Source organism: Melampsora larici-populina, assembly GCF_000204055.1.
Source record: "Melampsora larici-populina 98AG31 unplaced genomic scaffold MELLAscaffold_45, whole genome shotgun sequence".
In the NCBI taxonomy this organism is placed as follows: Eukaryota; Fungi; Basidiomycota; class Pucciniomycetes; order Pucciniales; family Melampsoraceae; genus Melampsora; species Melampsora laricis-populina.
In genome coordinates this window covers 118,849-133,978 of record NW_006768809.1, presented here as the reverse complement: position 1 = coordinate 133,978, position 15,130 = coordinate 118,849, and the positions used below count along the sequence as shown (strand labels likewise).

The window sequence follows — 15,130 nt, the reverse complement described above, 5'->3', positions numbered from 1 at the left end:
ATCCAAATCGGGGTCTCAATGGTTTTGTTGACTAATGTCAGCCAAGTTACGTTGTAGTGAAGTGTAAATCGAATCTTGAGAGATTTCTGCTGTTGACCGCTCTTGTTGACCATGTCCTTTGGCAATCAAGCTTTTGTAGTCACTGTCAAGAGTCAAACTGATTGAGAATATTAAAATTCCATATTCTTGATTGAGATTCCATCGAAATACAAACCATAGTTCCATACAAATCAATTCACTCATCATAACCTAACAATGCAAGTGGTCAATGAGGTAGAAAGTTTGAAAAAATTGAAACTGTAAGTATGGTCACTGGAAGAGCTTTTGTCTGAAGCATAACTATCAAGTCTCGATTTTTCAACCGGACTTCTTGGTGACAAGCAAATCCAATCTGCAGTCTGCATTTGAAGTCTTTATGTCGTGATAAAAATCTAGCGATCAGTGGAACAAAAGCTGTCTTGATTGGACGCCTCACAGGTCTTCCTCCAGAAAAGGCTAGCTCCACCAAATCGAAAAAGAAAGTCACTTCAACAAAGACTGGCGAAGGTCAGGTGGAGACGGACTGCATAGGACAGGCTTCGGGAGACGCTTTGATAAACGTGCAGTAACGGGCTTGTAACATTTTTCACCCTTCTTCAAATTTATGATAGCTTATTGGAGTCTGATTTACGATTCTCAAGACACCTTCAAATACCAGCCAAGCGCCGGGCGAATCAGTTCTGACCGAGTCCTCGAACCACGAACAGCTTGGGATTTATCACGATTTCGAGCAGCCAGAAAAAAATGTTCAACCTGTTGATGACCAGCGTTCGCCTCCCCGTTCCCACGAAGACAGAGGTGAAGTCTCCCCCGTAACGGAGGAAAGCACTGCGCGTCCATGGTGGTTGGACTTGCAGTTGGTTAGCAACGTGACTTCGTACTATGGCAGAAGTGGAAAGCTAACACATCAATTATCGATTCAGCCGCATGGAACAGGGTACACTCAGGCTGTTGAGCCAAACGCTGTGAACTCGTATACCGCTTCACATAGCTTTTTCGCGCGAGACGAAGATCAAATCACACCAAACTTGTTAGCTCGAGAGTACGAACCTGTAGGGCAGCCGCACAGCTCTCTGATCAAAGCGACGCCAATCCTAGATATGACACTCACAAGAAAACTTGGAGGCAACTGTTTGTCGAGTCCGTATGAACCTGCTCCGTACGACGAAGAAAGACGCGAGGTATCGACCGTGACTGAACAAGGTGAGGCTCGGCCAGAGCGGTCGGGCGGCCAGCTAGTTAGTACATAGGTTTTTATCGTTGTAATAGTGACGAGCTAAGCTTACATTGATCAACGTAGCCGTCTACGGCAAGACACTATCAGAGAGTTGCGCCCACTTCTCCGAACTTATCGCATGCGATTGCTCCAACTATGGTTTTTGCACAAGGTCAAGATCGAGCCTTGGGACATATGCTGGCTCAAGACTACGACCCCAGAGGACTTTTGGAAATTCCTTCACGGGTGGAGCCGACACCGATTCAAGATATCACATGCAAAAGGAAATTTATCGAAAAACCCTTTGTGACTCCTTTCAAAAAAATCAGTAAACCCAATTGCAACACGATTCAAAAACCTTGCCTTGAAAATCTTTTGACTTGCGACTCTATTGATTTACACGTAAATTGGTATAATAGAATCTTTGATAAACTTTTGGACCGATTAGAATCGCCAGAAGAGGATAAGCAAGATCTTAAACGTCTTGGAATGATAACTAAGGCACAATTGATTGAGATCTCAGTTGGTGATGAGAAAATTCAAGCAATCTCATGTCTGAGATTTTTGATCGCAAGATTATATAATAAATTATCCACAATGGAAGAAGAAGGATCTAGCTTGTTTTCTGTCCTTTCATTACCTTCGGTAATCAAGGTTGAAGAAGTGACCAAAGGTATCAGTTGCGGTATGTTAACTTCAAAAGAAACAGTTTATTTCATTTCATATACTGGTGAACTTCTGGGTTCAGACTCTCAACTCGTTTCAGATCCAAAGAGAAATATAAGGAGTGATTGGGAGGAATTCATCAAGAGTCGTTCGATTGATGATATCAATGAATGTAAAGATTTGTTAGAATTGGTTAGAACGTCGGATTTTGATACTTATCCTCATGGGATCAGTCGACATTTCATCTCTGGTTGCAATGACTCTGAATTATTGGAACACGCCAAGACATATGTATTGGCGAATCTAGCCGTGAGTCTGATATATATATATCTGTGTCGATGTTTTCGTGACTGCTAGCTAGCTGATCAAGGTTTGTATTTCTAAGCCCAACTCGACGAGTGGAGAATGGAAATCAATTTTCGATTGTTTTGCTGAATTCAATTCAATTCACAAATCAATGCCTACCACCAAAACTTCTACATCAACATCACTTTCACTCTTTCTTCCTGCTTCACATTATGTTGAGAAGGTCTATCGTAAAACTGAACTTGATAAACTTTTGCATGAAGCAATTTGTTCTATACAAACTTCCAACCGCACCCATCTTTGCTTAAAGTTGACTGGCCAAATCATTGGTAATGATCAAGAGGGTGTAGTGATACTTTGGCAAGAACTTCTAGGTTGCGATGTTGAAGGCGTTAAAAGGCTGATGTGATTGTAATAGCGAAAAGAATTCAAAAGGGCGTACATACCCTGTAAGATAAAGTCCAGTTATGCCACTCTTTTCTATTTTCATGAGATGAGTGAGCTACGGATGCACTAACGTGAGCAATTATTTGAAAGCAGATGCCATCAAGGGTGCTAGTCCGTGCAAACTTTGATTTATCATTATCAAGGAGCATTTGCAGTCTTTTCAATCTGTTACATTGTCACTTCTCAAATCGTTTCCTGATGGTACAATACAAAATTTCAAATCATAGCTACACTTTCTTATCAAGAACATGTATACGATGTAATGAACTTCAAGTGTCAATGTATGCAATATATAAACCAAAAAAAAACATCAAGAACCTCACTCTTTTCTACGTTTAGAATTCAGTTTGGTGTTCCGGACATTGGGTGATTGATTATTAATCTTTGAGGCTGTAGCGTGTCCTGTCTGTTTGATATGCTCAAATAGCTTCGTTTTGGACGCAAAGCTCATCTGACAATGATTACAGCTCTGAACAAAGAATTGAACAATAAGATTAGTTCTAAATCTTCCACAGGATGAATGAAATCATGGAATCAAAAAGATACAAAGACTAACCTCTGATTTCGGACCTGTTTCAGAAGTGATCGCATTCTGTTTTTTGGCTACTTCCTTCGCTCTTCGTTTTTCGCGTTTACTCATTTCTGGTTTAACCTCTGAGTTATCTGCTTGACTTGAAGGTGTTGAAATTGGATCGTCACCAATGATTGAAACGAAACCTTTATCATCTACTACCCCTTCTAACAAAGGGTCTTCAACCATCATATTCCTAGCAAGCGCACGTCTAGCTTTCTTGCCTCTTCGTCGCGCTATGCCCGCCATCTCTGATTCTTCGTCACTGATGGCCATTTCAGGTATAGTTTGTGGATCAGCGTGATCACTTTCTGTCTGGGTATCTTGTGGTGTATCACTCAGTGGTGGTATTAGTGGGAGATCGTGATGCTGTGGGAGTGGAGAGAAAGGTTCATCAGGCGCTTGTGGTATCGGTTTCGCTTCTTCTAGCTCGCTGATTTGTGCAACTGGAGAGGTATCATTTGGTGCTTTGGTGTTCGGCTGAGACTTGTCGGCGTCGTCCAGTGTGAGTTTGTTACTCAACTCTGCACGCAAAGTTTCTGATAAGGACGGAGATGCTTGTGATGTAGGCGAAGCAGTTTTAGAAGCAACAAACTCAGTTTCTTCCTCTAAAAGTTGTTTCCGTAACCTATGTGTGCTTTTTGACTGATCAGAGTCAAGATCCGAATACGAGGGTGCGACGAGATAAGATATAACCTCACCGTGAACAGTTCTGTTTGTGTTTCTTGCTTCGTTCATGATTATCCCAAGCACCCTGACTATTGAAATCTTTACCACAAGCAGCACAATACCAATCATTTACTATTTCTTCCTCTTCTTCCTCTTCCTCTTCATCATCGGAGCCTTCATCACTTTTGTTACGTTCTTGTAGGGTGTCATTATCTGAAGAAAGATCAGTAGAGGCCCCTTGTTGCATCTGCCATTCTTGTTCCCTGAATTGCTTAGCTTCTTCTTCTCTTTCCTTTGCACGTTTCTCTGCCACTTCTCGTAATTCGCGTTTGATTCGTTGGATTTCCTGAGCACGCCACTTTTCTGGGTTACTTGCTGTGCTTCGTGCGAATCGAGGATCGCGCTTCTTAACAAAACCTACTAAACTTCGAATCGTCTCATTGTATTCTCTTCTAGCTGCATCTCTTACACGTTGGTTTTCTTTCTCTACTAGTCTTTTGTATCGACGATCAGCTTGTGATGAAGCATGATGAGGTTCGATCCACTCGAAAGTTTTTTGAGTAGCGAAATTACTCCAGGTAGAATAAAAGTATTTCAAAGCTCGTTCACCGGCAATGTCTTGATCATAAGCTGATTGACTGTTTCCGAAGGATGGATAAACGATTGTAGAATCTTGACGTGCTATCATTTCTTCCGATGAGATTTGATTGAAAAGTGAACGATAGATTGAGAAAAAAGAAGTTTCAGAATCATCAAAGTTTCCTTTCCAAAGAGAAGAATCAAAGAATTTTAGAATATGTTTTGTTGAGAGACCAGGACTTGATGAACGTGATGATGAAGGTTTGGTGAATTTGAAGTTGGTAGGATCGAAATTCTCGAAATCTTTCAGTTACAAAGCATAGAGAAACAAAAGAGAATTTGTCAGTAGGAGTTTCTCTCATGAATTGCGGAATGGATGTGAATATAAACTGACCATCATTCACTCCATTCAGAAGATCTTCTCTATGTCGATCGTAAAATGCTCGTTCATCCTCATCACTCAAAACCTTTTGTAAATGAAGAATTTGAACAAAGTACTTCAGTTTCTTGCGAATTGAATTGAATAAAGATAAAGGGAAGAAGAACATGTGATACCTCATAAGCTTGTTGAATCTTTGCAAATCGTTTGGTTGCTACTTCAACATTATCATGGTTTTTATCTGGATGATGAATTAAAGCTTGTTTCCTAAAAGCTTTTTTGATTTCTTCAGATGTGGCTTCTACTGGAATCTGTAAGACTGAAAAAATCAAATTATAAACAAACAAACAAAATATTTAATCTTTGATATCCATCATACTATATTATGTCGTGTAGAAATCTAATGAATCTTTTTTAAAAAAAAGTCAAATTGATTTGAGCTTCACTTTCATATAAATCTTCTGTAGTTTGATTCGGATTTAAATTTTCAGGTTTTGATTGATTTTGTTGATTTCTTGATCCATTTTCTGCACCTGGTCTTGATTCATTTGCGCCCATTTCTTCTTCTTCTTTTCGTGATCCTTAAGAATAAGAGGTAGAGAGTGATGATTGAAGTAGACAAGATGTGAAGTTGATCAGGTTGCCAGTGTGACAATAAAACAAATTACACACGGTTTGATATATAAGCATATCTTACATGAGTATTCCTATACCCATCAATCAGATTCACAGTCACAATATACATTGTTAAACAATCACTTTCATTCATAATCAACAACAACAAGAGCGTGGTCTTGGGCGAATCCCAGAGAATCAGACCAACGGTGTCACAAGGTCATAGCTTGGTTGATTGGATGAAGAATTTCAGGAAAGAAGGTGGAAGGATGTGATTGTCGGATTTGGAAGCTGTAAAAGTGTAAAGCACATGTAACGTTTTCATGTGTATGTAATTCACATCGATATCACTTTTAGCCGATCGCGTTCAGCTTCTTGATAATCAAATCCACTTCAACTTTACAATCAAGCCAACTTTCACTTCACATTCAACCTTGACCCACCTCAAGCTTAACTAACAGCTCAACCCTCAAACCAAGTTCCCGTTCAAAATGCAAATCAAAGTCAAGGTGAGAGTTATAATTCGATATTCTCAAGAGACAGGATTATGTGAACTGTGCGCTGATCCGAGGAATATTTGGTTATCAATTGAACATTAGACGCTTACAGGCAAAGAGGTGTGTAAATCTTTCCTTTATAAAACCTTTTTTGTTTCTTTTGAGTGTACTATACTGATGAAACTGTGCTAAGGAACCTTTAGATCGAATTGGATATAGAAGCCGATGATCTGGTAAAACTAAGATTTAATATTTTATATATCTTACATTCGATCATCAAGAGATCTGAACTTCAAAGCTTGTGTGTTTTATTCTTGTTTTAGATAGAGAAAGTGAAAGAAAGAGTAGAAGAAAAAGAAGGAATTCCAACTAGTCAACAACGTCTGATTTTTAGTGGTAAACAATTGTTCGTTACTTAATTTCAGATCAACTTGATATCTCTTTTTCTCTTATTTCACTTATCTATATAACTGACCTTTTTTTGTGGATTTTCTTTGTACATTTGTATATTATAGGACAGATTCAAAGACAGTTAAAGAATCGAATATTGAAGGTGGTTCAGTCTTACATTTAGTACTTGCATTGAGAGGTGGTTCAGATTCGATTCGGTCAAACTAAATGTATAGATTTATCAAGTTTTGGTGGTTTTGTGGTGATTTTGTTGAAATGTTTACAATGGGATTTAGGATTCGAAAGACAAAATCAATGGATCAATTTATAAAAAGGTGAAAAATTGATCATAGGAATCCAAATGTGTTTATACTGATAGTCGACGTTTTTTCCTTTACTTACGTGGTTTGAGGAAATCTTATTGTTGGCTTACTGGATAGCTTTATCATTGTATTCTGTCAGAAGAAAATTACTAATCTGCGAGTGTGAAAAGCTGGAGGGAGACACCTGATATGCTTGAGTCTTTAGGCTAAGACTTGAGAGGGAGAGGGAATTTCTCTGTCTTTTCAACTTCATACATTACGTGTTTGTGCTCCAGCTTTGGGTTAGCAACTCTACCTTGGGTTCTGATACAATTTTTTGAAAAATGATTGAATTTCTCAAAAAAGGTAAAGTTGCTTTATATAAAAAACCAAAACAATTCAAAAGTATATGACAAAGATACTAGAAAAGGAAAAGTATGATCATAAGCTTCAGCAAAAACGAGAACGCAGTTATTTGCTTGTTTAGTCATCCGTTTCAATTATCTGTAGGTTAAAAACAAGGTCGAGATGAGGTATTGCCAAAGTTGCCAGTATCAATTAAACACATGCACAACAAGAATGATTCCAAGAAGGAACAATATGATGCTGCAGCCTGATATATATAAGGACAAATTATAGATCAGTATATCAAAAGGTTCTTAGAGGAATAGATGAAAGAAACAGATGATAAATGTCATTTGCATGAATGAAATAAGTTCTTAAAAATTGATTAAAGACAGAGATCAATTCATGATAGTCATGATGCACAAATATTAAAGAACTCATTGGATGAAGCTTGAATTGAATTAGAATGACATCTTTCCTAAAATCTTTTGAAACTTGGGTTTCAATCCTGGATCTTGTGCAGTTATTTCAGAGATCTGTTTAAAGAAATTGGTTAAAATTGAAGATGATAAGATCTTTGATTCATCAATATTAAGATTAAGCATTTGATCATCTTGATTTAATAAATATTTCTTTAAACTTGTTTGTAACCAAGGTGTTATAAATGATTGATGATTACCATTTAAAATTATGTTTTCTACATTCAGTATGAATTCTTTCATAATCTTTTCACTTGATAAGATTTGAAAGATCTTTAATGAAGAATTCTCTTTTTCTGTTTCAATGAGTTTTTCTTGATAATCAACAAAAAGTTTCAAGATTTTTTTATCCTGGAGAAGTTGAGGAGCAAGATTCATACTGATTAATAGATTTGTAAGAGATTCAAATTCTTTGGATATACTATCTTCACCAATCAGTTCACAAATGTGAATGGTAAGACTAAGTTTAGCTTTCATCTGATCAAGAGGCATCTTTTGATCAATTTCTGGTTGTGCTGAAGTCTTTAGTAGGCCTTTGTACAATAGATTTTCAGGTTTGAATTCATATCTTGTGACTGTGACTAACTTTCTCCAAACTTCAGTGTAGTATCCAATGAGCCATTCATCAACTAATGCTGCCCCAAAAGTGTGAGTGTATTCCATCTCCTTTTGTTTCATAGTTTCAAAATTGCTGGATGTATCTTTTAAATAAACTGATAATGAACTTTGTAAGACTTGATTGATTCTTTTGTGTTTCATTTCACATCCAGTCATGAGTGGAATCTCAGATTGATCAACATCAGGATGTAGTAAGATTTTGTTGACCCATTCTAATACATCATCATATACTGCTGGTTTGATATCTCCTTTTGGACCTGGTAGATTGTTTCTGGGTGAAAGATGTAAGAGATACATGGTCACTTGAGTCAAGATGATGAGTGTTTTCCTTTTACGTGTTGTATTCAAAATGGATTTGATTACCATTAGACCATGAGGTAGTATACAATCCTTAACTGAATTTATATCAAGACTCATGTTTGGAATTTGATGAAGAAGATGGATCAAGTATTTGGAAAAATATTCCTTTAAAATCAAAGGATCTAAAGGTCTTTGATCACGTGTAGGTTTTTCTGATCCTAAGACTGCCAAGTTTTTGATGCCTGGGAGTAAGGTTGATTGATGGCTTGGGCCAGCACCAGAAGGGACTATAGAAGATGGATGAATGGAAAATTGAAATGCAGTGTACATGTAAAATGTTCATGATATCAGTACATCTTTTCTGAGCAAAGCTGATCCTTGAAATTTGCATAGAAAACAAGCTACGTTACCTGTACCTGATGGATGCAAAGATTTTGGATATCTTGGAATGCCAGGATATTTATCTAACAATAGTTGTATCAAGATTGGTAAATGATGATTGACTCTGTAGTTGATAGAGCAATACTTGACTTACTTGAACTCAGTTGCTTGTGATTTTGGGGTGTGCCTCTGTGAAGATTATGCTTAATTTTCCATGTTTTCAAGTATTTCCTTTGTCAATTCTCTCATCATAGCAACAGAGGGACAAAATACTCACCTCTGTGAATTTCTCTGTGGACTTTGAGGGGACAATCATTGTAGGTAGTACTGTAGCTCTCAGCAGAGCTTCCATAGAAGGGTCTACATCTGGACCAAATGAGCCTGTTGGTAATTTCCATCGTCCATTTTGATCTCCTGAAACCTCCACAAGGCATTTTGAATTTCATGTCAAGTACCATCACATGTGGAAATGAAATACTGACCTTGAGCCATTGATTTACTGTTTACCAAGTGGAAGGGACTATCAGAGTGCTGCCAAGATACGACCCGAGTAGTCAGCTTTGACAAAGTCAAGAAGCATTTTTGAAGACTGTCTAAGAGAGGTTTCTCTAACTTTTATACCACTTACTTTCCAAGCTTGCCGATCCACCAAAGCACCATCATGATCCCCATGCAATGAGCCTCCTTGATGATTGTGTCAAAATACAATATTTCCCAATCACAGAAGGAAGATCAAGAAGAGCAAAAGTTTGTCAATAAAAGGCCTGGGAAGCTCACACAAAAGAGCCAATTGTTCATAGGTTTTACAGAGTTTTGGAACTATATTTACCCAAGTTAGTTGGATTGGATGAGGTGATGGCCACGTGTTTGTCATTTCCTACACAAGTAGTACTATTTGTAAGAATTTGTAATGGAGATCAATCCACACAATGATGAAACAGACCTTGGTCAGATTCATGCAGCCCTCTAGTAGTTCCAGATGGTAAGAATCCCAGAGTCGGTGAATCCTTCATTTTTCATTTCAGAAATGGGTTTTTTTGTAAACAAAGTTAGTTTGACCTTTAGATTTGTCATATCACCTTTTTAATATTCATCAAGGGACTCTCACAGTCAGATCAAATGGAAATGATCCAAGATCAAAATTCTTCATCTGCTTTGCTTCACGTATATCTTCTCGGGAAACTCCATTCATGAGAGGGCGTTTATGTCCAAGAATACTGATTTCAGGAGTCTGCTGCTGTGGGCTTGAGGTCTGTATAGGTGATATATGCACATGCATTCCTTTTGGATCCTCATGACTTTGAGATGGTGATGCTGAGGGCCTATGATAAACATTTTCCTGACCTGTATTTCAGTTGAAATTTGTAAATCAACTTCAAAGACCTCTCGAGGGTACTACCAGAGGCAGGGCGTATCAGAATCTTAAAATCACGTTGTCATACTCACCAGCGCTTTCCCTGGCATTTCCTACGCAATATCAATGTAAGAATGAGCATTATGCATGTCGTGGATTACGAATTGCGTCGCAATTTGGCAATATCAAAGGGGACCAACACACCTTGATCATGGGTCGGGCTTCTATCCCAACCTGACCAACTAGCTAGTAGAGAATTTGTATCTGAATCCTGCAACATCATGCCGAGTAATGAGTCTATCTCGAGAAAGAAATCTAATCTAGAGTCACTTTATCAGGTATAGAAATAATACTTACTTTTAATGAATCAATATCCAGCAAAGTAGATCCAGCTCTTGTTACACCGTCACGCATCAACTCATGTTCGTAGGACCAAGGTTCTTGCAGGTATTCTGAATTTGACAGAAAGACATTATGTTAAATGTAGATAACTTGGACGACATTGTGCGGGAAAGCAAAAAGGGCCAAGGGTGTTGAGAAACAAGCGCTTCGTTATTCAAAAACACACCCACCCAGATTTGTATCTTTTTGAGATTTGCCATGATTTTCACCATTTCCATCCTCAGAGAGCGCTGCATAATCATCTATACTTGTTCCATGTAAAGATGAGGCTTCTGCACCTGATGAATCGCGATTCTCTTCCGATTGCGAAGACTCATGATTTGTGCTGACTGTCGTTCTTGTTGCACTAGTTTCGGGTGTATTGTCCCCAGCGGTGTGAGGAGTTTCTGCGAAAAGGAGACTCTTGGGGTCAGGTTCTTGCAATCCCTCTACAGGATAATACAAGTGATTAGGCCCGGGGAAAAATTACAACAAGCTATCGTGAGGCTTGCGCGGATTAAACAAGGATAGTTTACAAAGATCTTCATATAGTAAAGAAGATGAGGATATGTGAAATAATAAATGGACATAAATGAGAAACTTATTCACTTGGCCTTACAATATCTCCCCCAATAAGAACTTCTCCCGTTGGCGAGGGTTTTTTACTCCCTTGGTCGGTCTGTGCGATAAAAGATTCTTCAGGCTTCCAAGTCGCATGGTCTGTCCCATCAATATTGGAGTCCATCGAGTAAGCTATCTCAAGTATAAATTCTGCCAAATATAAATCAAGAGCCTCACCTGCTTCTTCTCCGTTCAAAAGGGCAGTGAAACTGATGGCAGTACGTGGATCATCACCTCCATGATGGGGCAAAAACATTCCTTCTGCTGTGATTGCCAATATCAGGATGTGATGGAATTGCAAGAGCATCTTTGATTAATGTGGTTGGTATACTTGTGCGCAGCGTCTATCTGACAGAAATTGGGTGATGATAATTGTTATCAATCTTTCACTAGGAAGAGCAAACACCGAGAGTGGTTGATTGTGCCGACTTTTATATGGAAGCTCTGAACAAATTCTGCAGCCCGCAACCGCTTGATTGCATCCTTCCTGCGCACAAAATGATGCACGCGTCAGCCTTGTATGAAGCGGCCATATTGTAGGACTTGAGCTCTCAGGTTCTGTAGTTTCACAAGGCGCTCATCCCGGCTCCTCATCATGATTCTGAAACACATAAGACGCAGGGCGATATATGTTGATATGCTCATGCTTCAATACGGTGACAAGGTGAGAGGTAAAACTTGCTGGAAAAGTTGCTCGGTCGCGCAGCAGATTCGGATGTGTTACCGCAGAATATGAGAAGCGGCCGGGGTTCAACCAGACTAAGTTGACTATGTGCGTCAACGCAATGAGGACAGGCCGCCCGTGATGGCCTTATCTTTAGTTGCTCCTTATCGGTGAGGTCCTCAACGAGACATTTCTGGACTGCGTAGGGATCTGTATAGATAACCCTTTATCACGGTCGTTTCATCTGATGTTGTGTATATCGCCATTCACAATCCACAGTCTTGTCATTATGATCACGCCGTCGATCCCCCGCACCGCTATGGTACAGTTCCCGACATAGTTTGGGGACATCCCAGGAGTGGAGAATGCATCTGAGATATGGCGACTGCGTGGAGAGCGGACTGAAAGAAATTTGCAATCGTGGTGCGTCACGGATACCATCCAGTTTTTTTGGTTGTCCATATGACTCAAAGTTATGTACACTCGAGCCTTCAGGCAATCGTTAGATATGCTGCGCTCCAGCGAGTGTTTGGGGGGAAGAAAATTTCCAACCCTTCGATAGAGGCTTTTAGGATCCACTGTACAAAACTTGACTTGAAGATGTTTTCATTCAACGGAAAACGATCGGAGTCTTTCTACATAAGTAACCTATCCGGCTTACACACATATACACTCGAGTAACATGCTTCTCGAGAAATTTATAAATCACAATGGTTAGAAAATCCATAAAGAGTATAGTGCCTGATCTTCAGATGTCTGTGACTGTGAGTAGCGAGCCTATAAGGAGGGCTTCCATTGCCTCATAACGATTGTATAGGTAACAGGATGTCTATTTGACCTTTGATGCTCATGATTAAGGAAGTGTGTCTTCCCAATCGTCCGCTACTTCGTCTACCTGTTGTCTTTCTTGTCGCGAGGTAGATGAAATGGGTGCCATCACGGCAGTAGGCGCAACACAATAGTGTCTTTGTCAGGGAAAACGATCACATAGCAAGAAATTTGAAAAAGCCACGCACGTCGATTGAATCCCCCTGCCACGAACCCGCCGGCCATAAATTTTGGGTCACCGCTTGATCAGACTTTGCAAAGAAATTTTGTCGTGTCCAAATACACCCTGTAGCAGAATTGCATTCATCTTTTCGGGTTGGTCTTCTGCCTTGACAGAGACTGCAAATCAGTCTTCGGTGTAGGCACAGAGACTGGTGTGGTCTATTGTGTCAACCGCGCAGACTCAAAGGCCTGCAATAGAAGAGGTCGGGGTACCTTCACATTTGGCTTTTCATTGACCATGACACTTTGCCTAGGTTCTATCCAAACACATCAGGGTCTAAAATTGAAGAAACCAGGAGAAATTTGCAAGACTAACCTTCATCAAGATGTTGGCAAGAAAGACCATAAATTTTTTGGCCAACTCACAGATGAACTTGTGTTTAAAATGATTCTGAGTTTGGAATAGGTGTGAGAGCTTGGGTAGTTGTCAGTTGAGGAATTCTTCAAGAATGGTTTGATTGACTTCACCAACATTTGTGGAAAAAAATGAAGTAGTTCACCACTCCATTCAATTCCTACCTTAAGTTCACCTGAAGTTTGCTCCTTGTTTACAATGTCAAAAGCACTTGCAAAGACCAAATTGCATTGATAGATCACACAATTGTTGTTACATCTCAACGCACGGGCCCGGTGACCTTTAGGACAAAGATTGTGACTTGAACAAGTCAACTTCTGCACTATGTGTCTGCATTGAAATCAAACATCAAATATTTCTTGACAAGCCATTTCACTCAAGCAGACCAATGGAGCATGACACTTGATTTGACAGCAATGGCCACTGTAAATCCAAGAAAGGACTGTAATGGCAACACAGAAAGGATGTCAGTGAGATTCAAAAGACAAAGAGGCCACAAAATTTACCAATTGAAATTTGCTTGTAGACCTTTGTAGACAGGTCAGACAGGGTCCTTTGTGGTTGCACATTTAGCATGTATGTAGACCACAATTCAAGGTTTGATGGCAGATTAGGTTTAAATGATATAAGCCCTGTGTATTTTCTTCTTCAGTTTGATGTCATATCAATTCTTTTCATTTTTACCGGTATTTATCACACCTTCAAGAAAACCTAATGCACAACAAGTTCAATTGCAGGTGTGTTTTCTGCAATATCTAAGGACTCTGCATATCCATTCACACCCAAACTCCACAGCCTCTTGACCCATTGACACCGGATAAAATGCCAAGCCCAGTTTTCTGGTAGCAGCTTCCTTGAACATTTCACATAAGATTTCCACTTCACAACAAGGACAAATAATGAAATCCTTGCCGCAACGGTAAACAGTGTTTTTTTTTTGCAAGGTCCAGAGCAAGGCCCGGCAGAGTTTCTGACAAGCATGGCCACAGGCCAAAAGGCGTTTTCCACAAGAGTTTCTGCAAGTAGTGATATATTGTCACAGGTAAAACACAGTGGTAGATGTTTGGCTCCACAAGGACATGTTTCCAATACAGATGAGGAGAATGGGCAGTTGACAAGTTTTGATGGCCAGTGTAAGTGAGGATGAAAAACTGAAGGGCATGAATGGATACCACACTTAAATATCCACAGACATGGTGCTTTGCACCTAAATTTGCCAGGGAATTCCAATCCTTCAGGAGTATAGGCTTGTTAAGGATTCCTGTGTAAATTTTATGATATAGTCAAAGGTGTGCACTTTTATTCTGTCTTCACAACACTACCACAATAGCATGTATTATCTCTTGCCACTTCACAATCACTACAGTCACCCGGATGACAAGTCAAACTGCAAAAAGGTAGTCCACATGACAATGATTAATTACAGATTTGTTCACATATCAATAGTCTATTTTTAATTTGATTCAAATGGCTTTGGATACTATGAATCTCACTACAACAGATGGTGCAGAAGGTCTTGAGGCAATAACAGGCAGTTTTGATTACCACATGACAAGGCAGACAAGATCCAGGCTGACATTCTAGGGTACATGCATGAGTGCAACCTTTGACAATCAATTTGCCACAGCTCATGCCAAATGTCAGCCATGAGGAGTATTTTGGTAATACTCCCATTGGCAGTCATGAGTATCATCCACAAAGACTCAGGCATAACAAAGATAGCCTATGTACATGTTGATGGTTATGATATCAATACATACGTACATCAGCTTGAAAGAATTCATGATGACATACTCGAACTTCAGGAGACCCTGATCCAAAGAAGGTTTCCTTGAGTCCTTGAGCATATACGGTACTCAAAACAACCAGGTCCGAGCTACCTTTGTCCGAAACCTACTTACATACA

General features: G+C 39.4%; 6 protein-coding genes across 6 annotated transcripts; 2 read left to right on the top strand and 4 right to left on the bottom strand.

The window, feature by feature from the left end:
• Nucleotides 1–255: 255 nt before the first annotated feature.
• MELLADRAFT_110516 (uncharacterized protein) lies at nt 256–2,636 on the top strand (the record flags this gene model as incomplete). The annotated part of the gene is made up of 5 exons (XM_007414783.1): nt 256–299; nt 398–599; nt 681–1,277; nt 1,340–2,230; nt 2,307–2,636. 5 exons carry the CDS (start codon nt 256–258, stop codon nt 2,634–2,636), a joined length of 2,064 nt encoding a protein of 687 aa, XP_007414845.1.
• A 175-nt stretch (nt 2,637–2,811) lies between these two features.
• MELLADRAFT_117657 (uncharacterized protein) lies at nt 2,812–5,465 on the bottom strand (the record flags this gene model as incomplete). Its single annotated transcript, XM_007414666.1, has 6 exons — nt 2,812–3,143; nt 3,231–3,873; nt 3,947–4,796; nt 4,888–4,960; nt 5,049–5,191; nt 5,319–5,465. 6 exons carry the CDS (start codon nt 5,428–5,430, stop codon nt 2,994–2,996), a joined length of 1,971 nt encoding a protein of 656 aa, XP_007414728.1.
• Nucleotides 5,466–5,978: 513 nt separating this feature from the next.
• Nucleotides 5,979–6,602, top strand: MELLADRAFT_91724 (uncharacterized protein; the record flags this gene model as incomplete). The annotated part of the gene is made up of 5 exons (XM_007414784.1): nt 5,979–5,996; nt 6,087–6,104; nt 6,188–6,217; nt 6,308–6,390; nt 6,500–6,602. The coding sequence occupies 5 exons, from the start codon at nt 5,979–5,981 to the stop codon at nt 6,600–6,602; spliced, it is 252 nt and encodes an 83-aa protein (XP_007414846.1).
• An 880-nt stretch (nt 6,603–7,482) lies between these two features.
• MELLADRAFT_66644 (uncharacterized protein) lies at nt 7,483–9,291 on the bottom strand (the record flags this gene model as incomplete). Its single annotated transcript, XM_007414665.1, has 5 exons — nt 7,483–8,705; nt 8,829–8,923; nt 8,954–8,988; nt 9,077–9,213; nt 9,282–9,291. 5 exons carry the CDS (start codon nt 9,289–9,291, stop codon nt 7,483–7,485), a joined length of 1,500 nt encoding a protein of 499 aa, XP_007414727.1.
• Nucleotides 9,292–9,892: 601 nt separating this feature from the next.
• MELLADRAFT_110513 (uncharacterized protein) lies at nt 9,893–11,462 on the bottom strand (the record flags this gene model as incomplete). The annotated part of the gene is made up of 6 exons (XM_007414664.1): nt 9,893–10,143; nt 10,246–10,266; nt 10,358–10,424; nt 10,511–10,605; nt 10,726–10,983; nt 11,144–11,462. The coding sequence occupies 6 exons, from the start codon at nt 11,460–11,462 to the stop codon at nt 9,893–9,895; spliced, it is 1,011 nt and encodes a 336-aa protein (XP_007414726.1).
• Nucleotides 11,463–14,640: 3,178 nt separating this feature from the next.
• On the bottom strand, nt 14,641–14,856 carry MELLADRAFT_91723 (uncharacterized protein; the record flags this gene model as incomplete). The annotated part of the gene is made up of 1 exon (XM_007414663.1): nt 14,641–14,856. One exon carries the CDS (start codon nt 14,854–14,856, stop codon nt 14,641–14,643), a length of 216 nt encoding a protein of 71 aa, XP_007414725.1.
• Between the last annotated feature and the right edge of the window lie 274 nt (nt 14,857–15,130).